Below are 21,628 nucleotides of genomic sequence, written 5' to 3' on the forward strand. Positions count from 1 at the left end.
GGCCTGATCGAACTCCAAGCCTCCATGTCTCGCGAGGAAGGGGAGGACTCTCTGGCGAAGCGCCAATCCGAGCCGCACATGCTTGATCGGACGACTGCTAGGCACCCAGGGGTGGACGGTATTTCGGACGGTATCCCCGTGGGGGCGCGAGAGCGCCGTCTCCGCCGCGCGCCATGGCTCGCCCGAGCGCCGGCGACTCCCGGAGGCCAGTCCAGTGCCTAAGGCGTCTTTCATCCTGCATACCGTGCCGCCGCCTCCTCCTCTCGCGTCCGCCGTGCGCTGGCCTCCGTCGTGCGCTCCCAGTGCCCGTCTTTCCCCTTGTAGCCCCGCCGGCAACTGCACTCACGCACGGGCACCACCAGCTCGCTCTGCAGCGACGAGCCTGCAGCGTGGATTTTGCAGTCTATCGCTGATTTCAGCCGACCATTTTTGGATGGATTCGTTGGACAGAACATCGATCAGATGCCAGTCCAGTCAGACATTAAGCTTCAGATGCTTATCGCTATCGCTAGTCGCTGCACCTGATGAGTGATGACACAATCAGCCGAATCTTCAGGTGTCAGTTCATAGTGGCAGCCATTTTACCGAGCACTCAACGGAATCCATACATGATTAAATCCAGAGGTGCTTCAACTTTACTGTGCATTGGGCATTGCAGCAGTTCTGAACTTCTGAACTCTTGAACAGACGACGTGATCACAACAGATTCTGCTGCTGTCGGGAACAGTTCGCGCTTGTTTGCAAGAGAAGAAGAGCAGAACCATGAGAAAGTAGTAATACGCATGCAATCTTTGTGGCACTGAAACCAGTCGAAGAACAAGATCATGAGAATTTGTTCTTCCCTTCTGCTTGAGCTTGCCATATTGTCATACCCGGAACGGAAACAGTGGTACTGTAGCCTGAAAATTGGATGTCATGGGTTGATTTCGTAGTATATACTTGCCATTTACTGTCCATTTTCAGGCAGTCTGATCTTGCTCCTCTGATAGCACCACCTGCTCCACCAAATCCCATAATTGCATAATTGTACAAAGCTAGCCATCTGCTGAACTGAGTCCATCCTCCACAAGCCTGAAGCCCCTTGTCCAACTCTGGTGCATTATTAGTTCATCCCTGACCACCCTGTCCTTTCTCCGTGACAAGTACCAGAATTTTGCCTTTCTACCGTCTCCAGTACTTAGTGCTGTATGATTTGCACTCCAGCAGGTCCAGTCTCAACGTCTTGACAAGGTTGCCCATGAATACTAATTTGAGTTTTTTACCGTCTCCAATGCTTAATGCATATGCCAAAAGGACATGGAACTGCTTACTTCATTAGTGGTATAGAATACTAATTTGAGTTGTCTTTACTCCTCGGTATGTATCAAGAGGTACTACTGAGATCAGCAAATTATAATTAGGGAGTTACCAAATTTTGTGGTAGCTCAAAAGAATCAAAGGTAAGACCAATGAAAAAATAGTGACAAGAGGCATATTAATATAGGGATCTAAAAAAAGATTCAGTGGTATACAAAACCAAATTGCGATCCTTTAAGAGTAGCCAAAATCCAAAACAAAAGAGAGAGGAGAGGTACTGGAGAAGTGGTGACACTATCTGAATTTTTGCTCAAACAAAATATTTCTGATCAGGGCGCATCGTGTGAATCCTTGGTGATTCTGCTCTGTGTCATGCTATCATATTTCACTGCAGCAACATCATGAGACCAAGCAAACAAGGATGGAATATCTGAAGCACAGCTGGAAGTCTTAACATAGAAATCCAATTACCCAACAAGGAAAAGCAATTGATAACAATGATGGATATTCACCATCTTGCTGAAACAGTTTGTTCAGATTAATCAATCTACTTCAGTGTCTTGACTGAGTGAGGCCAAGGAGATTAGAAGCAACTTCTTGGAGAAACAAATGTACAGAATTGTTTATAGGACTATTTGTCAATGACCAATAGAAGGAAACCAACATACAAGTGAACTGGAGCAAGGCCAGAATGGCTTAGCAGATAACAAGAAACATTACCAAATTATTTTGCTCCGACCGAGCAGGATCTGGTCCCTTTATAGACTAGATACTACTGAACTTTCTGGTTACCGAACAGAAAGGATGAACTGAGCGGAGCAGAGCCGAAGGATGCAAAACGTCGTCCTTACAAACTGATGTCAGTATGCGCGGTGGCAAAATTACTTTGCTCTGAACAAGATCTTTTCACTCAGCTGTCCATGAAACGGCAAACAGGTGCACCGCCAAGACAACGTAAATCAAGAATTACTAAAGAGAAGAGGGAGGGGGAAACTGGACATCTGAGCCCATTATGGACAGCCGGACAGGATACTGAACTTTTTGCTTACCGAACTGAAAGGATTCAGAAACAGAGGATCCGGCTGAAAGATAGTCCCAAGGAGCAGTTCCTACTGAAGCATCATCCAGCGAGAAATTGGAATCTTGCAGAAATTCTGTATGATGCCAGTTGACCTGTCTGCAGACTCACTAGTGTTCTTGCCGTGCACTGTTGCTACTGCCAGCTCTGAAGTCTGGTGTGACCAATGAGCCTTAACAAGAGAGCTAGGAAGGCTGCTGTTACTGTCAATCTTCCATTTAACAGCATAGTGCAGATGAAGTTAACTCAGCTATATAGCACCAGCTCGCCACCATCTTCATTCGATTCCCTGGACACGCGCCATTGGTGAACAGGACATGGCAAATAAATGGCCAATAGCAGGATGCAGGGCATGGCAAATTTAACCCTATTGGCCTTCCGGCGAGGTAGTAGGATGGTGTGGGGCTTTGGGCACAGGCGCCGCAGAGACCAGGCCAGGCAGCGGTGGTCAGCGGCAAGCAAGGAGCGGGGCCGGCCGGCGGGGGAGCTCCGATCCGGCGAGGAACTCGAGAGGCATGGCTGGCGCTCGTGCACCTGGGCGCTGGCTGGAGTACCCGTCAGAGTCCAAGTCTGACTGAGGAAGATGAAGAGGAGACTGTCTTGATCTGGGCGGCACATGCCCGGTCGGACGGCTACAAGGCACCCAGGGGGTGGACGGTGTTTCAAATACCGTCCACCCGGACGGTATCCCAAACACCGTCCACCCCGCGGGGTCGCGAGAACGCCATCTCCGGCGCACGCCATGGGTCGCCCGAGCGCCGGCGACTCCCGAAGGCCACCGCCTGTGGCGTCTTTGCTCCTGCTACCGCGCCGCCGCCGCCGCAGTTCGCATCCACCATACGCCGGCGTCGTGCGCTCCCAGTGCGGGACTGCCGGGTTGGACTTGGACGTTGGACCGTCCACGACAGCCGCATCAGGTTTCTGCTCGGGCACGGAGACTGACCGTCCATGGAAGCCCACCGGCGATGGCGACGGCGACGGAGACGGAGACTGACCCTCCGGCAGGGCGCCGCGGAGCTCCGACGCAATCAGCTGAGACCGTCGCCGGCGAAGGGAGGAGAAGCTCGCCATGGCCACCGGCTGCTGCGCCTGACGAGGAAGAGGCCCACGTCGCATCGGACGGACGGTACAGCCCAAGGGGTGGACGGTATTTGAAAAACCGTCCACCCGGTCGGTCCAAGAAATCGCCAGGATGCCGTCTCCGCCGCACGCCGAGGCTTGTCCGGGCGCCGGCGAGCCCCCTACTGCGATATGCTTCCTCTGGAGACCTTGAAGCAGCAGCCGCCGCCGCCGCCGCGCTGGCATCGTGAGCTCGCTGCCACGATGAGCACATCTGGTGGTCGGGTCGCGCCGGGTCTCAGCTTGTCCTCTTCGCCGGCCAACCGAGCGGCATTTCTACAAATCCTTTCCGCCGGCTCTCTCTCCTCCTGTACGCCGGAACTCCGTGATGAAGGCATGAAGCGTGCTCCATGCCACTCCGGCCAATGGCCAGCACCTGCGCGCGGTGTGCACTCGCCTCCATTCCGGCACTCGGCAGCGCGTAGGTGCACCCGTGCGGTAGGCATGGGCACCGAGGAGCCCCAGGCAAAGGAGCAGGCCCGGCGGGTGGCGGAGCTCCGGCGAGCAGTGCGCGAGCGGCGAGCCGCGTGATCGGCGTTCATGGACTGGACAGAGGAAGAGGAAGGGACTCCCCAATCTTGGCCGTAGAAATCCGATCCAACGGATGGTAGGCACGGAGGGGGTGGCCGGTATTTTAAATACCGTCCACCCGGACGGTATCTGAAACACCATCCGCCCCGTGGGGGCGCGAGAGCGGCGTCTCCGCCGCACGCCGCGGCTTGCACGAGCGCCGGCGAGTCCCGGCGGCCGCCGCCTGCTTCTTACTTCGACCAGGAGACCGTTCCGTTCCGCCGCCGCACGCGTCGACCGTTGCCTCTTTCAGCCCCGGCGGCAGATGCCGCGAGATGCATGCACGCGCACCACCACCCCGCTAACCTGCAAATCGACGCGTTCTGGGCTCAACCCTCCTCCTCGATCGAGTTCGATGCGTTGATGATGGCTAGCTGCTGCCGAATTGCCGATTCCACACGCGCGGGCTGGTTCTGGTCGCCTCCAGTTCATGCGGCGCGTTCCAGTGCGCGCGCCGCGCGGCACCGGGGCAAGCACAAGGCCTCGCCGGACGCCGGTACGTCGTTTCGACGAGCATGTCTGTCCGCGCTCGCTCGCACCACCCTGCCGGCCGCCATCGCCGCCGAAGCGATTTCTCCCATCTTCCGAGCCACCGACGCACCGCGGCCACCGGCAAGCTAACGCGAACCCCTGACAAGGAAGACGCCCCCCCCCCCCCCCACCCCCCACCCCCGCAACGCTCCCATTGCAGCCGCACACGTCGCAACGGACGGTCGGTCTCAAACACCGTCCGCCCGTTGGGGTGTCCTCCTCCGCGGCTCGCCGGAGCACCGCCAAGCTCAGGGCGTCCCTCCGCTTCCGTCCCCTTCCCCCTGAGCGTCTAGGAGCCTCGCCTTCTTGGATCTAGCCGCCGCCGCCGCTCTCCTGCGGCGCCTGGGCGCGACGCAACGCGAGCAGCTCCTGGGCGCGGCTGGCCGGCGCCCGGCGGGCCGGCATGGCGCGCAGAACGATCTCTCATGACCTCGGCTCCGCATGCTCATCCTCTCGGCGCCCTCGCCTCGCTCCGGCTGTCCTCTTGCACGCGCATCGAAATCCCGCCCAAAGTTTGCAAAAAGTCATTCTTCACATCTCTGAATTTTCAGAAAAAAGGCATATTTTTGCCCAGATTTGGAGCTAAACATCTTTCAAAACGTGCGCCTTTTATCCAAGTATCCTTGCTTAAACAAGTAGAGGCTTCTTAGCGCTACAACTTTTGTACAGATCAGTTGGGTAGGTTGTACACGATTTATGGGAGTTTTGGCCGGCCAAACGCTGTCGTTTTGGAGTTGACGAACGGTATCTGAAATCGACTCGTTGTGTTCGTGCTCGTCGGAGATCGTCTCCCTCGCTCACCTGGCTCACGTTTCAATCAGCCCGGACGGCCTCCTCCTCCTCCTCCTCCCTCGCTCCAGCACCACCGAAACCAAATTCCTTCCGGCCAAGGCTTGTCCACTTCCCTAGGCTGCTCCTCAACCTCCCCCCGACCACCGTAATCCTGTATTCCGGGTCCTCGCCGGGGATTTTTCAACTCCCGAGCCACCGCTCACCATTACAGCCGCCCTTGGGCCTCAACATCAACGCCTCCGGCACACCTCCGACCTCCTTGCACGCCGTTCAACCCGCAAATGGATTGATGGTGAGCTCCTCTCGCTCAGGGGCCCGCTAATGCCGTGCGTTCGTCCTTGCTCGCTCTGGAACACCGGCTTGCCGTCGCGGCCGGCATGGGCGCCGGAGCCTGTACGCCGCCGGCTATCAGCAATGCCCGGCCGCCGCCGTAGCCTTGACCTCGGCTCGGCCGAGCCTTGACCGTGGGCCCGCTTCGTCAGCGGCTAGGAGGACGGCACTCTGACTGACTCTGACGAGGCGCAGCGCCGCGACCTACTTCCACGATTCAGTCCATCTGGACCGCACACGCCGCATCGGACGGCTGGTAGGCGCCCAGGGGGTGCACGGCCGGCGAGGAGCGCTGCCTCCGCCTCACAGCGCGGCTCACTGGGGTGCCGCCGAGCTCCGGTCGTCTCCCGCTTCCCTCCCCGTCCTCCTTGCCGCCCAGCTTGGCCGGTAGCCCCGCTGTAACTCGGCTGCAACTCTGCTGCGGATGCGCCTTCCCTTCCCAATGCATCCGCAGCCGTAAGCCGGACGGAGACGAGGCTCCGTCTTGCTCTGCTCGCCTGCTGGAGGAGAGCGAAGGGCTAGGAGATGAACAAGAGCGATTCAAGCACTGTCAGAGTGGACTTGGTGCGCGGCAGCGTGGGGTCGGACGCTCCCCATGATCCTGACAGCTTCGTGCCGCGGCATCTTGCATGCAGCAACGGTGATCAACCAACGACGACGGCCCCATGCATGGGTCACGGGGGGGGGGGGGGGGGGGGGGGGTGTGAATTGAATCTGAAGACCGCCTCCTCCGCTTCATGCCGCACTCCTCCACCCTCTGGGGCGTCCTCCTCTGCGGCTCGCCGGAGCGCCGCCGCGCCCAGGGCGTCCCTCGCTTCCTCGTGGGCATCTGGGAGCCTCGCCCATCGCCCTCTTGCATCTGCTAGCCGCTGCCACGCTCCTGGAGGCGGACGGGCCGGGGCGACCTCGACCGGGGGTGCAGCCGTCTGTCGGAACACAACTCCCGTCCCGATGTGCTCACCCTATCGCCGCGCGTGCGCAGCCACCAGCGGCCCCCGTTTCGGACGGCAAGACGTACGCAGGCATAAGGAACATCGCGTTGCCTCCTCGTAAAGGGTCGCACGGCGAGACGACGGCGGAACGTCCGTGTCTTGTTGCCATGCATCTCTTGCTTGGTATGTCGCTTCGATAGAACAAGATGGACACATCTTGAATTGGTGAAGCTTGTATCTTTGTTCTTCACACCGAGTTGACAAATTCGTGTTCGCAGAGGCCGCACTGGAATTTGTTGATTAACACTCCTCGAGTGGTTTTCTTCAACATGTAATTTGAAAATAGAAGAATGATGAGGCACATGATATTGTAGTAATGCCAAGAGCAGTGGCGTAATACAAGCTAGCGAGGAGACGGGGGCTCAACGATCCGTCTGACCAGGCACGTAGTAGGCTATTTTCCTTGGTGTCGGCAACTCTTTCTTGCCATTTAGCATCTCAAGAACATCCGCAATGGTGGGCCGGCCTGCCCTGTTTTTCCTCAACGCACAGCAGTCCTACCTGCACCCACCTTCTAATGATCTCCATTCCCTGAGACCCGTCAAACAATGACGGATCAAACAACTCCTCTGTTACTCCTGCTTCCCAAGCCTCCCAAGCCTGAAACCACAAAGCAGTACTATGCATTATCTGTACATGACTAGCTTATATTAGATGCATGCCTGAAGTTCACTAATGATTAAGAAATAAGAAGCGATAACGTAATAGATGCATGCGACTGCATAAACACTTACCCATTCATACTTAGGGTGGTGGTGTTCAGGAGGTTTAGATCTGCACATACTGAGGCCAACGATATCCAGGAGGATGACTGAGAAATGTTGAGTACTCTATCCTGCTTGTGATGAGTGAATTGTCAACCGTGCGGTGTGATCGTGCGCTTGGTCTTTGGTTGCAGGTACACGGGCGTCGAGTGTCGACGGTGAGCTGCCGTGGCGGAGCTGTGGCCGATGGACCGTGCGGTGGACGGCGGTGAAGGGCAGCCGGGACCGGAGCTCGGGCCGGGCGGCAGTTGTGGCGTCCACTCCTGGATCGAGGGCGCAAGCGGCGACGGAAGGCGGGTTTCTTGGTTTGCGCCACAAAACCAAAGAGGCGGACGGCGGTTGAAGACGCCAAGTCGTGGAGGCACGGACGTCGGTCTTGGGACTGACGGAGGCGACGGGCGTCGACGGCGTCTAGGGCCTCGCTGCGGGCGAGGAGGTGACGGGCGTCGGGCGGCGTCTAGGGCCGTCAGGAGGCCGAGGCGAGAATGGCGTCCAGGGCCACGGCGTGGAAGCGGGAATCTTCCCGTGCGTGGAGATTTGGCGGTTTTCTCAAAACCGGCCACTTACCCGGGTTTCGCGGACCCTCCAAAACCGCGGACCGGATTTTCATCCACACAGCGGCATCGCGAAGAAGACTTCGACTCGAAGAAAGAACCTCGACCGTTGGATGAGTCCTTGTATCTTTTTCCTGTTTTGCCCCTACGGGCTTTCTAGTGTTTATTTGAGTCTACGGGTAGTTTAGTCTTTTAGTCTAGAGTTAGTGGGTTAAAAACTCCCTCACCCTCTCTCTCTCTCGGTGCTCTTTTTCCCAGTGCCAGAACTGAGCCGCCGTCCTCCTCATGTTGCCCCTCTCCCCTCCTCTCTGTTCTTCCTTTTCTTCTCTAGGATTAGGATTTTGGAGATGGATCTTTGAGACTCTTGTACTGAGATTGATCGGGAAAGGAGGCCCAATCCTCCTTGTGCCCTCCGGGGTTTTGAATTCAATTCAATCTTGTACGATTTGTGCTTTGTTCTGGATGAATTCGATTTTCCTTCGACGAATCTTGAGCACGAGATGACGAGCGGTTTTCTGATGATCGAGTGACTCTTTATAGTGATTCAAAACCATCTAGCCTAGTGCTATACCCTCTGGAATCACGAGTTCCCCCGAATCGAAGTTGTTGCGTTCTTGAGAAAACCCCAATCTTGCTCGGAATTTCTTCGATTTCTCCCAAACCATGGATTGATTCGTCGATTCCTTCTGTGGTCATGTTCACAAGTCCTTTGTGATCGTGCCTACGAATTTTGGTGAGTTATACCGTGCTGTTTCTCGTGGAGTTCTTCGTGTTTGCTTCCGCGATTGATCTCGTTTGTTCCAAGGGTTGTTTTGAGTTAGTGTAGTTCCTTTATAGCTACTCTGCACTTCACCTAGGACTCTTGGGTTGGGTGCACACTTGGGATCTTAAGCCGAGCTCTTGTTTGCGATAATTTTTGATCGGCTCCCATTCACCCCCCCTCTGGTCGCCTTTTCAGTCCCTCAATTGGTATCAGAGGTTGGTTGAGGTTTTTAGTACCTTAACCAGTTCGAAAACCACTTGGCGACCATGGCAAGTCTTGGTAAGATCCCAGTGTTTACCGGCGAGGACTATGCTTATTGAAAGGTTCGCATGCGTGCCTTCTTGCAAAGCATGGGAGCCGAGGTCTGGGATATCACCAAGTACCAGGCGTACGAGGTGCTTGCCGTTCGGACCTCTCCTCTTCAGGTGTCTGAGCACGAGGCTAACGCCAAGGCTGTCAATGTCTTGTTCACTGGCATTTCTCGTGCGGAGTTCTCAGTCCCGGGTTTTCAGGAAGCCCACAAAGTCTGGACGTGTCTTGAGAACTACCACGAGGGCACACCTCAAGTGAAGGCTAAGCTTTTCGAGACTCACCGACGTGAATATAAGAACTTCACACAGGGGCCGGGTGAGAGCATTGGCGACATGTTCAGTCGGTTTCAATCGATCGTGAACAAAGTCAATGCTAACAGATCTGCTGATACCTTTGACTACACAGAGCATGAGAAGGCCCTCAAGTTGCTCTACGCACTTGATCGCTGTCGGTGTCCCGACCCGGGGGTCCGGATCCCAACTAGTAAATGTTGCGTGTTTCCTCATCCCAGATATTGATGCAAGAGGCAACACAGTAACACACGGGTTTATCCTGGTTCCGGCCGCGGGGCCGTACGTCCAGCAAGGGGGTGTGCGAGGGCACTGTATTATCTTGCACCCGGAGTGCTTGTAGTAGGGGGTACAAGCGAGGCGAGAGAGGGAGGGAAGCTCCCAGGTCTCTGCTAGAAGAGGAGTCGGTTGAGGTGAGTGCTCAGTGGTGCTGATAGTGTGACGATGATCGCGAATGTAGGTGACCATCCCCCCTTAAAGGATGCCCGCCTCCTCCTTTTATAGTTACAAGGAGGGGCGGGATACATGAGTAGGGGAACGTGGAAGTCATCGTTTCCCCCGAATCGCGGGGGTGCAGTGGTCGTACACTGTAGGAAGTACACTGTGGGGCATGGCGTCGGGCGTGGCAGTCGTCCTGGGTATCGTCCTTGACCTCACGGAGATCGCGCCGGCGTCCTGCCAACCCCAGCAGGCGTACAGTCCTCCAGATGCGGCGTGGTGGCGTTCCGTGGGCCCTGCAGGTAAGGGTCTTGCGTGCTCCAGCAGTAACGGGGCACGTGGCGATCCCGGACCCCCTGGACAATGTGTCGGCGTGCGCACTAAGGAGGTCCGAAGGTCGCGTGGAGGTCCCGGACCCCTCGAGGGGGGAGGTCCGGGCCTCCGGCTGCTAGTGAAGGGCATCCCTCTTCGAAGGGCTCGTGGCAACACCGGGCCCCTTCCCGATCAGGGGGCGGGTCCGGGACCATACATGTGATGAGGTGGAGTCCGGACAGCCAGAGTTGGCAGAATAGTGACGGGAACAGTGCCGAGCCCATCTCATCCCGCATCGCAGGTTCCATAGTGCGGCCACAACATCCGGGATGGCGGAGCAGTGACCGGAGTTGGTGGATAGGACTCCGATCACAGCCACTGTGGGGAATGGCGGCCTGATGCCATCTATCCCGGTTGCTGTGGAGGAGTGGTTGGCATTCAATGCCTTCGTACGACGGGCGGGTGAGTGGAAAGGCCGTTTGTATTTTATGTCGATGGGTGGCCTCGAGCGAGGCGGAGATCATTCGCCCCGCTCGAGGGTAGGTTCGCTACCCTCGAGCGAGGCGGAGATGCGGGGCGCAGTCGAGGGTCCCGATGGGAGCCCTCGAGCGAGGCGGAGATCGCCCCGCGGGTCCGAGAGGGGTGCGAATGGGCCGCATGCTGGGCTTCTTTGAGTCCTTTCTTCCAGATTGGAAGGAGGCCGTGGGCCTTCGTGGGCCCAGTTGCCTAACATGTGTTTGCATTTTTTAGGGTGATCTTAGTACCCCGATTAGGGTGTCCCTAATCGTGGTACCCGACAGTAGCCCCCGAGGCTTTGGTCGAGTCAAGGGATTCGGCCAAAGGGTATTTCGGCGATTTCACCCCTTGACGTGATCGATCGGTGATGTGCACCTGCCAGGCGCACCTTTGTGCCGGCCCAGCGGATGTGACAACTCGTCGGTCGGGGTCGTGCGCCTGCGGGGAGAGTACTTCGAGGTGCGCACCTTTTTTTGTTTTGTTCTGGGGACGAGACGCATCCGCATGCTGAGTGGGCCAGGGCGACGGTGGCGCCTGCTGCTCAGTAGCTGGTGCTTTCGTCGTGCCGTCCCGCGCTCAGGGCCTCAGCCCCGCTTTCCCTGGTCGTCTTCCGATGCGCCGTTCGAGGGCTGTCGGCCTGGGCCGATGCTGCGCCGCTCAGCACCCAAGGACTCAGCTTTGCTCGTGGAGGGCCGCGCCATCACGGGCGGTCCAGACCTTCGCCCTTCGACAGGCTTGATTCTTGGCGCCCGGCGCAGCTACAAATAGGGGTCATGGGGTTCCCTTTCCTCTCCAACTTCCCTGCTCCTACTTCTAGCATCGCCTAAGTCTTGTAATGTTTTCCTTTGCCTTTCACGACCGGCCCCCAGACGGGGTGGCCTGGCTTTTTTAGGCTTTGGTGCTAGAAGAATGCTTGTGAGCGGCGGGGGAAAGCCGGAGAGAGCGTGCGCACCATCCCTCAGCTTCAGTGGGACTAGCAGAAGAGCATTGGGCCCGTGGGGTCCTGCTTCCGCGATGTCCCCTAGCCTGAAGGGGGATGGAGACACCTGACCATGGCGTTGGTGCCAGGTTTGGTGGCTATTCTTCGCATCGTCCCCCCTGGCGATAAGGTTGCTCTCGGGCAGACGGTGTGGAGGGTGCTGTCCGCCAGCTCGACCCCCCGCATAGTCTTCGGTGGAGGAGATGCTAGAAGAAAGCTTGCGAGGAAAGCAACCCGCTGGACCCGTGCGGTCTGGGGGCTATTCCTCGCATCCCAAGCAGCTTGGCCGTCACGTCAGCCAGGAGCCTAGTGCTTTTGTTCGTCGCTCGCTCCTCCCCAAGACAGGGAAAATTGCCACGCAGGTGGCAATAAGTTTGTACTTTTCGACGGCTTTAAGCCGGTAGCCCTTTGTAATCTTTTGTTTGTAAAGAGCAATGAAGTCTCCTTCCCCTTCGCGGAGAGGATGACCGAAGGTGTATGGGTGGGTGCCACCCCTGCAGGAGATTTCGGTCCTCGAATGTGTGAAGTTTCCTCCGTGGGGGCGCGTCAGCGCACCCGCGGGTGTAGCCCCCGAGGTCTTGGAGGAGTGTTTGTACTCGTCCAAGGGCTGTAAACGTCGCCCTGCTTTGTTGCTTCACTGGGGTGGCCGTCCAGCGTCATTTTCAGCCGCCATCGGCACTCTTTTACCCGCCCTCGGCATTCTCAGTGCTGGAACAGCGACCCAGTATTCAGCTTAACCATCAGGCAGGCGTGCATCAACAGTAGGGGTTTTGATTAGACACACGGAACTTCACAATCGACGATCATCGACCCATTCGAGGGTACGGCCTGAGCCGCGGTGTGCGAGGAGCCCCCGAGCCCCGGCCTATGTAAAGGCGTTCAGGGAACCCTCGACTTTGGTTATGACCCTCGTCGCCCTTCCGCATGGAGGAGGGGTGAAGTGCACCATGCTACCCATGCCTGGGCCGCGAGCCATGGCTGCTTCGATGAGCTGTTATCGGGTAGTTCAAGTGGACGTCCGTGCCCCGTTCGATAAGGGTCGGCTCGTGGTCCGTGGACACGTCACATAAAGCGCTCGCGAAGGTTCGCTAGGCGGGGCTCGGACCCATTCGATAGGGTCCGAGGGCTCGATGCTCTCCCTCGATGGGATCCCCCTGCTAGGCACGCTCGACTGGCCTTGAACACTGTGTAGGACGTCTCGAACTCCGTGTTCGAGGGTAGCTTGTACGGCACATCCATGTAGTCCCTGACTCTGGCGATCTGGGGCGCCTGTCGAACCCTCGACGGGCCAGGCTTCAAACCCCTGATCAGTAAGGCCTCGGAATAGGATTCCCTCGAGGGTGAAGTACCCCCGAAAGGAATATTCCGTCACGGTTCGCAAGCGGCGCGGAGTCGCTAGTCGTGTGCGCGGGTCTTTCGCTGGTGGTGGGCGACGTGGCCCAGTTTGTGCGGTGCGGTGTGGGCGCGCCTTTTCAGGTAACTTCCTCAGGTAGACGAAGCGGCGTGGGCGGCGGCTGACGGATGGAACAGCGCAACAGTCGCACCGCGTCCGTTGATTACCGCACCGTAATTATTGCCGAGTGCGCGCGTGGGAGACTCCGCGGTCGTGGGACCCATCCGTCAGTGACGGCAAAATCCACCACATTGAATGCAAGGGTGTGGGACTGTTTGGGCTCACCTGGCCATTTTCCTTCATCTCCCTTGCCCTCTTCGCCTCCCCTGCATTCTGAGCATGTAGCCGAGAGCGAGAGGAAGTAGAGGAAGGAAAGCGAGAGCGCACCTTGGCCACCGCAGATCTTGCCTCCCCGCGTCCCCCCCTTGGTCTGAAGCAATGGCGGATGTCCAGGAGCCGTTGCCGTGGGGGAGATCCACTGCCACCGAGGCGGTTTTGGAGCGGCTAGTCGAGGACAGGCTGCTTCCGCTGAACCCCAATTCAGGGGCGCCGGCGTGGGCCTCGTGCGGCTCCACGAGCGGGGATTCGGCGTTCCCGTGGGTCGATTCATGCGGGCATTGTGCGACTACTATGGAGCGGAGCTGCACAACTTCAGCCCCAACTCCATCTCGCAGGCGGCAGTCTTCATCGCCGTCTGCGAGGGATATTTGGGGATCGAGGCGTACTGGGATCTGTGGATCCACCTCTTCCGCGGCGAGCTCTTCGTTGAGCACGTACGGAACCAAACAAAGAGGTACGCGCGCACAGGCGGCCTGACGCTCCACTTGCACCCAAGCCGGAAGAACTTGTACATCTCCAACAAGATGACAACAAACAACGCCGGGTGGACTCGAGGGTGGTTCTACCTGCGCAACTTCAGCAGCAAGCTCCCGGCGTTCACCAACAGGGTGCTCCGGGAGAGGCCCGAGAAGTGGGACTAGGGGGTATCGTCCCCAGCGCATCAAGCCAGGCTCAAGGTCCTCACCGACGCACTGGAGCGCCTGGATCGAAGAGGGTTGACGGCGGCCGCCGTCATCACGAATTTCCACCGGCAGAGGGTGATCCCTCTCATGGAGAGGGTCCTGCCGATCTTCAAGCTCACCCCCGGGGCCCGGGCCTCGGGCTCGAGGATGTCGGTCGAGCTATTCCCCCGGGACATCGCTGCCCGGAGGGCGAGGAGCGCGGTGGCGGAGTTCCCGAATGACCCCGAGGATCTTTGGAGGATCAAGATGCGCCCCGAGCCGGGGTACATTTCTCTGGTGAGTGTTGATTCCGGATTCTTTGTCGACTTGTGCTGTTCCTTTCCCCGCCTCCTGACTTCGACTTGGTTGTGTTTTGCAGGGGTTGAAGTGCCACCCCTCGAGGCTTCCGATCCCGGAGGAACGCGAGATCAACCACCTCCACGCGGAGGTGGTGAAGAAGCAGAAGGAGGCGGCAGAGGCTACCGCTGAGAGGAAGAGGAAGAGGAAAGCGAAGCACGACAAAGCATGCAAGATCGCTCGCGCGGAGGGGAAGCCGCGGCCTGCCACGCCTGAGTCCACGGACGAGGAGGAGGAGGACGCCTCAGATGCCGAGGCCCACCCTCCGGGTGGTGGCGAGGCGGCAACAGGTGTGGATTCCCCGCCGGTCTATCAAGAGGCTGGCGACGAGGACGCGCCAGCGACACCACATGAGGCGAGGCCCGCACTAGAGTCGTTGGCGAACCCGCCCCTCACGGGGACGGAGCGGAGGTTGCCCACGCCAGCGGCGGGACGAGGGTCACCTGCGCCGGTGGTGGGTGGAGGATCATCTGCGTCCGTGGCGGAGCGGGGGTCACCCCTGCGAGTGACGGGCGAGGGGTCCCCGCGCCCACGATGCCGACGGGCGGCAACGGGTCCGCGGCGAGAGCGGGGGCGCCCGCGCAAACGGCCTCGAGGCCTCAGGCTGCTCCGAGGGTGACACCCTCGGATCAGTCGTCGAGGGGCGTCGGCGTGCCTCGGGCCCTAAGGAGTGGCACGGGCAAACGCAGCATGAGTGCCCGGTCCAGGTAAGTGTTTTCGGTTTTGTTGTTGTATTCGTTAGATCGCTCCCCCAATCCTGCTAATCTTAGCTTTCCTTCCCCGATTTCCAGCTCTGGGGTCGTTGCCAAGGACGCCGCCTAGCTCGCGCCGACCAAAGCCCTCAAGACCTGGGCGCGCGCCACGCCGCACTCGGCGACGCAGGCCCCGCCTGTCGTGGACATCATGGCGGAGGCCGCGAAGCTGCAGGAGGCGATGGCTAACAGGGCCCAAGCGGCCCAAAAGGCTCGAGCGCCGAGGAACGGGGGCGACGCCGGCCAGAGTGGAGCTGAAGAAGCCGCTCCGGCTGACGCCGTGGGGGAGGCCGGCCGGGGCGGCGCAGTCGGCGCCGCACAGCCGGTCGTTGGAGCCGAGGCCGGTCGGGGCGACGCAGATAACGCCGCTCGGCCGGTCGCAGAAGAAGGATCTGGTGGGGGTGCGCAGGAGCGCCCCGCCAGCCAAGCGGAGGCGGAGACCCTCGTCCCCGGGGGATGGGGTCGAGGGAGTCGCGGAGGAGTCGGCGCAGAGGGCGCCGATGGGGGAGGAAGCCCACGTCCCGGAGCCCGCAGAAGCCCAGGACGAGGGTGTTGTTGTGGTGATGACGGCGCCGACGGTGACGGCATAGGCGACGATGGACAGCGTGATCCTGGTGGTGCAGCTGCCGGACAGCAGCGAGGAATACGGAGATTCGAGAGACATCGACCCCGCTGCTGCGGCAAGCGCCACCGACAAGATCGCTGAGTTCACGTCGGCCTGCGCGGAGGTGCTCGACGAGGGGACGTCCAAGGGGCCCTAGCACGGGGCGATCATCCAGTCTGTGGTCCCCCCAGAGTTTCTCCGCGATGAGCGAGAGGAGGATGCCGTCTGGCAGGCGCAGTATGAGGCAGGTTCTCGGATTCAGAACCACCTCGATCGCACGTTGGAGCTCCATCGAATGACAGACTACCAGATCAGCCAGGTAAGAGGCTCCTCCCCGAGAATCGTTCATATTTTGGCCCTGATTTTATTTGTTTTACCCACTCCTTTCCTCTTGCAGCGGCTGAGGGACATCTCGTGCAAGAAAAGCGCCGAGATGACCCGGTTGTACTCCCAGGTACGCTGGCTTGGGCAGCACAATGCTAGCCTGGTGTTCCGGAATGTCGACGCCAACACGAAGATGACGGATCTGGAGGCGCGTCGGCAGGCTCTAGAGGAGGAGTTGGCGTGGACCACCGGGGAGCGTGATGTCCAAAGGGCTGCAGCAAAGCAGAAGGCTCAGGAAGCCGAGGCGCAAACCGCCGAGCTGCAGCGCACCAGGACAGCGTTCGAACTGAAGGAAGCCAAACTCCAGCGCAAGGAGGCTGAGCTCCACAACAAGGAGGCCGAGCTCCAGCGCGAGAAGGCAACCATCGCCACGCTCACCGGGACTCTCGAGGAGAAGGGCAAGGCCCTCGAGGAGAAGGAGGTGGCTCTCCGGAATGCGGAGGCCGCCCTCAAGGAGAAGGAGAACTCCTTGTCTTCCCTCGAGGAGGCCGCCTGAGTCCAACGAGAGGAGGCGTAGAAGAGCATCGTAGGTGAGTGCTCGAAATTTCGATGTTGTTGGGTTGTAGTTTTTCGTAGCTTATCCTCGTTTCTTTGATCAGAGCTGAGGCAGCAAGTGGCAGACGAGACTGCGGCAAACGAGGCGGTCAACACCGCGCTCATGGCGGCGCAGGCGGAGTACGCTGACCTGGAGCGAACCGCCGTGAGTGTGTGCTAGGAGCTCGAGGGGGAGGGCGTTGTCTCTGGTAGCTCGGTGATCAGCCGCCTGCGAGCGCTAGGTGGCCGGATCGCTGAGCACGCCAAGAGCACCTTCCGCCTCGGTGTCCTTCGTGCCCTCGCCGTGGCCTCGACGCACTACCTCATGGACCTGCGGAGAGTGTCGTCGGGGTATGTGGTTCCTGACGACGCCAATGCGGATGCCGCGTCAGCCATCATGGAAGACGCTGATGCAGCCGCCAAGGAGTTCGCCGTGGTGCTTGCCGAGAAGCTCGAAGCCGACATCCCCCCGATAGCTGACTTCGATGCTGTTGCAGATCCACAGAGGAGGGATGACAACCTGTAGATAGACTGGGCCTTGAAGCCCATGTAATGGATTAATATTCATTGTAATCACACTTTGTAATCGTATCTATGAATATAAGAAATTCATTATCGTTAAATCGACAGTGTGGCCCATCGAGGCCTTGTGCGTTCGAGCCCGCGTTTTCTTTACTCTACTTCCGTGTTCTCGTACACGACTTAGATAAACTTCTACGAGGAATTTCACGTTCATAAGCAACGTAGGCGTGGGGTGGTGAGGGGGTGCCGTATCCCGGAGGCGTAGGCGGCCCTACGACTCGGCCGGCCCCGTACCGTAGTTGCTTACGCCTCGCGTCCGTTTTTTCCAAGTGTACGAGAAGCTTAGAGACGAGACAGAAGTTTTTCGAAAAAACGTTGGTGATTTTTGGGGACGTTCGGGGGTTCACCCCGTAGTAGCCCCCGAGGGAGGCTTGGCTTTGCCGAGGGTAAAGCCAAGCATACCTCAGTGTTCGTGCGCATCCGAGCCCTCGAGGGTCCGGAAGGTTCCCAAAAATAAACAAGTAAAGCGTACTTCTTTATTATTTTGGAAAATCGAAAATGCGAGTACAAATGATGTACAAAATAGCTCGGAACTCTAAGGATAGAAGTGACATAGCTGCTGTATGTTCCAAGCATTGGTGAAGACTTCGCCTTTGTCGTTCGCCAGCTTGTACGTGCCGGGCTTGAGCACCTCGGCGATGACGTATGGGCCTTCCTACGGCGGCGAGAGCTTGTGGCGGCCCCTGTTGTCCTGTTGAAGTCTCAGCATCAAGTCCCCTTTGTTAAGGTCTCGGTGCCGGACCCTCTGCGCTTGATATCTTCATAAAGACTGCTGGTAGCGCGCAGAGTGTAGGAGTGCCACGTCTCGAGCCTCATCCACTTGATCCAGCGAGTCTTCACGAGCTCGCTGGTTCTGCTGCTCTTGGTATGCCTTGAGCCTTGGTGACCCGTACTCCAAGTCCGTGGGGAGGATGGCCTCGGCGCCATAGACGAGGAACAACGGGGTAAAGCCCGTGGCTCTGCTTGGGGTCGTCCTCAGGATCCAGATAACCGAGGGTAGCTCCGTGAGTCACCTCCGGCAAAACTTGTTCAACTTGTTGAAGATTCTTGGCTTCAGTCCTTGGAGGATCATGTTGTTGGCACGCTCCACTTGCCCGTTTGTCTGTGGGTGCGCCACAGCCGACCAATCCACTCATATGTGGAAGTTGTCGCAGAACGCCAAGAACTTCTTGCCTGTCAACTGGGTGCCGTTGTTGGTGATGATCGAGTTCGGGACGCTGAACCTGAAGACGATGTTGGTGAAGAACAGAACGGCTTGCTCGGATTTAATCTTGCCGATGGGTCGAGCCTCAATCCACTTGGAGAATTTGTCGACTGCCACCAGCAAGTGGGTGAAGCCCCCCGGTGCCTTCTGCAGCGGACCGATGAGGTCCTGTCCCCACACGGCAAACGGCCATGTGATGGGGATGGTCTGCAGAGCATGGGCCGGGAGATGTGTTTTTCGAGCGTAGAACTGGCAATCCTCGCAGGTCTGCACGACGTCGGTGGCATCGGCGACCGCGATGGGCCAATAAAAACCTTGCCGAAACGCGTTACCCACGAGGGTTTGTGGTGCAGTATGATGACCGCAAGTGCCAACATGGATGTCGCGGATCAGCTCCTTGCCCTCGGGGATTGGGATGCATCGCTGCAAGATGCCCGAGGGACTGCGCTTGTATAACTCGTGGTCGATTAAGATGAAGGACTTGGCCCGCCTGGCGAGGCGCCGCACCTGAGCACGGTTCGAGGGTAGGACCCCTCGAATCATCCAGTCAAGGTATTGGACGCGCCAATCTTGCGAAGTTGGGGCCTCGTCGACTTCCATTGCTTCGGCCTCGTCCGCGGAGGTGGTCCCGAAGTCAATGTCCATGGCCTCGGCCTCGTCCGCCAGGGGGTTCACGCCGGAGGGCCCGGTGGTCGAGGGGTCTGGCTCTGCCAGATCCTTGAATTCGACGGAGGGATTGGTAATGTCGCGAACGAAGATGTTCGGGGGGACGGTGGTCCGCCCCGACGCGATCTTGGCTAGTTCGTTGGCATCCTCGTTATATTTGCGCGGGACATGATTGAGTTCTAGGCCATCGAATTTGTCCTCGAGGCGGCGCACTGCTTTGCAGTATGCCTCCATCTTCGGGTCATGATAGCTAGACTCCTTCATCACTTGGTCGATGACAAGTTGAGAGTCACCGTGCACGTCGAGGCGTTTGACGACGAGCTCGATGGCGATGCGGAGGTCGCTGAGGAGGGCCTCGTACTCCACCATATTGTTAGACGCAGGAAAGTGTAAGCGTATCACGTACCGCATGTGATCTCTGAGGGGTGAGATGAAGAGGAGGCCGGCACCGGCGCCGGTTTTCATCACCGACCCGTCGAAGTACATGGTCCAGCATTCGGCCTGGATTTGCAGTGGGGGTAGCTGAGTGTCCATCCACTCAGCCACGAAGTTAGCCAAGACTTGGGACTTGATGGCTTTGCGGGGGGCGTAGGTGAGAGTTTCTCCCATCAGCTCCACAGACCATTTGGCAATTCTACCCTCGGCTTCCCTGTTGCGGACTATCTCTCCCAAAGGGAAAGACGAGACCACGGTGACGGGATAGGCCTCAAAGTAGTGGCGCAGCCTGTGCCGGGCCAAAACCACTGCGTAGAGCAGCTTCTGAATCTGTGGATAGCGTGTCTTAGTTTCAGATAACACCTCACTGAAGTAGTACACCGGCCGTTGGACGGGCAGAGCATGGCCCTCCTTTTGTCTTTCGCCAACGATCACCGCGCTGACCACTTGGGTCGTCGCAGCTACGTACAGATAGAGGGGCTCACCGTCCTTGGGTGGTGTGAGAACAGGGGCATGAGTGAGCGATGCCTTCAGCCTGTCGAGGGCTTCTTGGGCCTCGGGGGTCCATGTGAAGCGCTCAGTTTTCCTCAAGAGTCGATACAGGGGTAAGCCTTTCTCGCCGAGATGCGAGATGAATTGGCTGAGGGACGCTAGGCATCCCATGACCCTCTGTACCCCCTTTAGGTCTCGGATCGGTCCCATCCGAGTGATGGCCGAGACCTTGTCAGGGTTGGGTTCAATGCCTCGCTAGGAGACAATGAAGCCCAAGAGCATGCCTCGAGGGACTCCGAACACGCACTTCTCGGGGTTGAGTTTTACCCATTTACCCCTTAGGCAATCGAATGCGATCTGGAGATCAGCAACCAGGTCGTCCGCCTTCCTGGATTTTACAACGATGTCGTCGACATATGCCTCTACGTTCCGCCCAAGATGGTCCCCGAAAACGTGGAGCATACACTGCTGATATGTAGCTCCGGCGTTTCTGAGGCCAAAGGGCATCGTGACGTAGCAGTACAAGCCGAAAGGTGTGATAAAAGAAGTCGCGAGCTGGTCGGACTCTTTCATCTTGATTTGGTGGTAACCGGAGTAAGCATCAAGAAAGGATAAAAGTTCACATCCCGCGGTTGAATCTACGATATGATCAATGCGTGGCAAAGGAAAGGGAACCTTCGGACATACCTTATTTAAACTAGTATAGTCTACGCACATCCGCCAACTCCCATTCTTTTTCTTCACTAATACAGGATTAGCTATCCACTCGGGATGGAATACTTCCTTGATGAATCCGGCCGCCAGAAGTTTCTGCAGCTCCACGCCGATCGCCCGGCGCTTGAGCTCGTCGAAGCGTCGCAGGCGCTGTTTCACCCGCTTGGAGTTGGATCGGATATCAAGGGAGTGCTCGGCGACCTCCCTCGGTATGCCAGGCATGTCCGAGGGGCTCCACGTAAAGATGTCTGCGTTGGCACAGAGAAAGTCGACGAGCACCACTTCCTATTTGCTGTCGAGGGTGGCGCTGATCTGCAACGCCTTGTCGTTGGGGTGATTCGGGTCGAGGGGCACCTTCTTGATACCCTCGGCGGGTTCGAAGCTTCATGCGTGTCGGTGCGTGGAGTCCAAGGCCTCGCCTGCCATTTTGTCGAGGGTGGATGTGAGGGCCTCGTCCTCTGCTTGAGCCTCCGCATGCTCGACGCACTCGACGTCGCACTCGTAGGCATGCTCGAACGAAGAGCCGACGATGATGACACCCTTCGGACCCGGCATCTTCAGTTTGAGGTAGGTGTAGTTGGGGATGGCCATGAACTTGGCGTAGCAGGGACGACCAAGGATGGCATGATAGGATCCCCGAAACCCCACCACCTCAAAGGTGAGTACTTCCTTGCGGAAGTTGGCTGCCGTGCCGAAGCAGACAGGTAGATCGATCTGGCCGAGGGGTTGGACTAGCTTCCCCGGCGCAACGCCATGAAATGGCGACTTGCTGGGGTGAAGCTTGTTCAATCCAATCCCCATGAGCTCCAAGGTTTGGGTGTACATGATGTTGAGGCTGCTCCCTCTGTCCATGAGCACCTTGGAGAAGCGGGTG

At 58.2% G+C, this 21,628-nt stretch overlaps 1 protein-coding gene across 1 annotated transcript in view; it reads right to left on the reverse strand.

The window, feature by feature from the left end:
• Positions 1-6,870: 6,870 nt before the first annotated feature.
• Positions 6,871-21,628, reverse strand: part of LOC120644830 (cysteine-rich receptor-like protein kinase 11) — a 37,881-nt gene continuing 23,123 nt past the window's right edge. Inside the window, exon 8 of the mRNA XM_039921563.1 lies at positions 6,871-7,308. Within this exon, the coding sequence (XP_039777497.1) occupies positions 7,281-7,308 (28 nt within the window). The 3' untranslated portion in view covers positions 6,871-7,280. The remainder of the gene's footprint in view (positions 7,309-21,628) is intronic.

This window comes from Panicum virgatum, chromosome 8K, assembly GCF_016808335.1.
Source record: "Panicum virgatum strain AP13 chromosome 8K, P.virgatum_v5, whole genome shotgun sequence".
NCBI lineage: Eukaryota > Viridiplantae > Streptophyta > Magnoliopsida > Poales > Poaceae > Panicum > Panicum virgatum.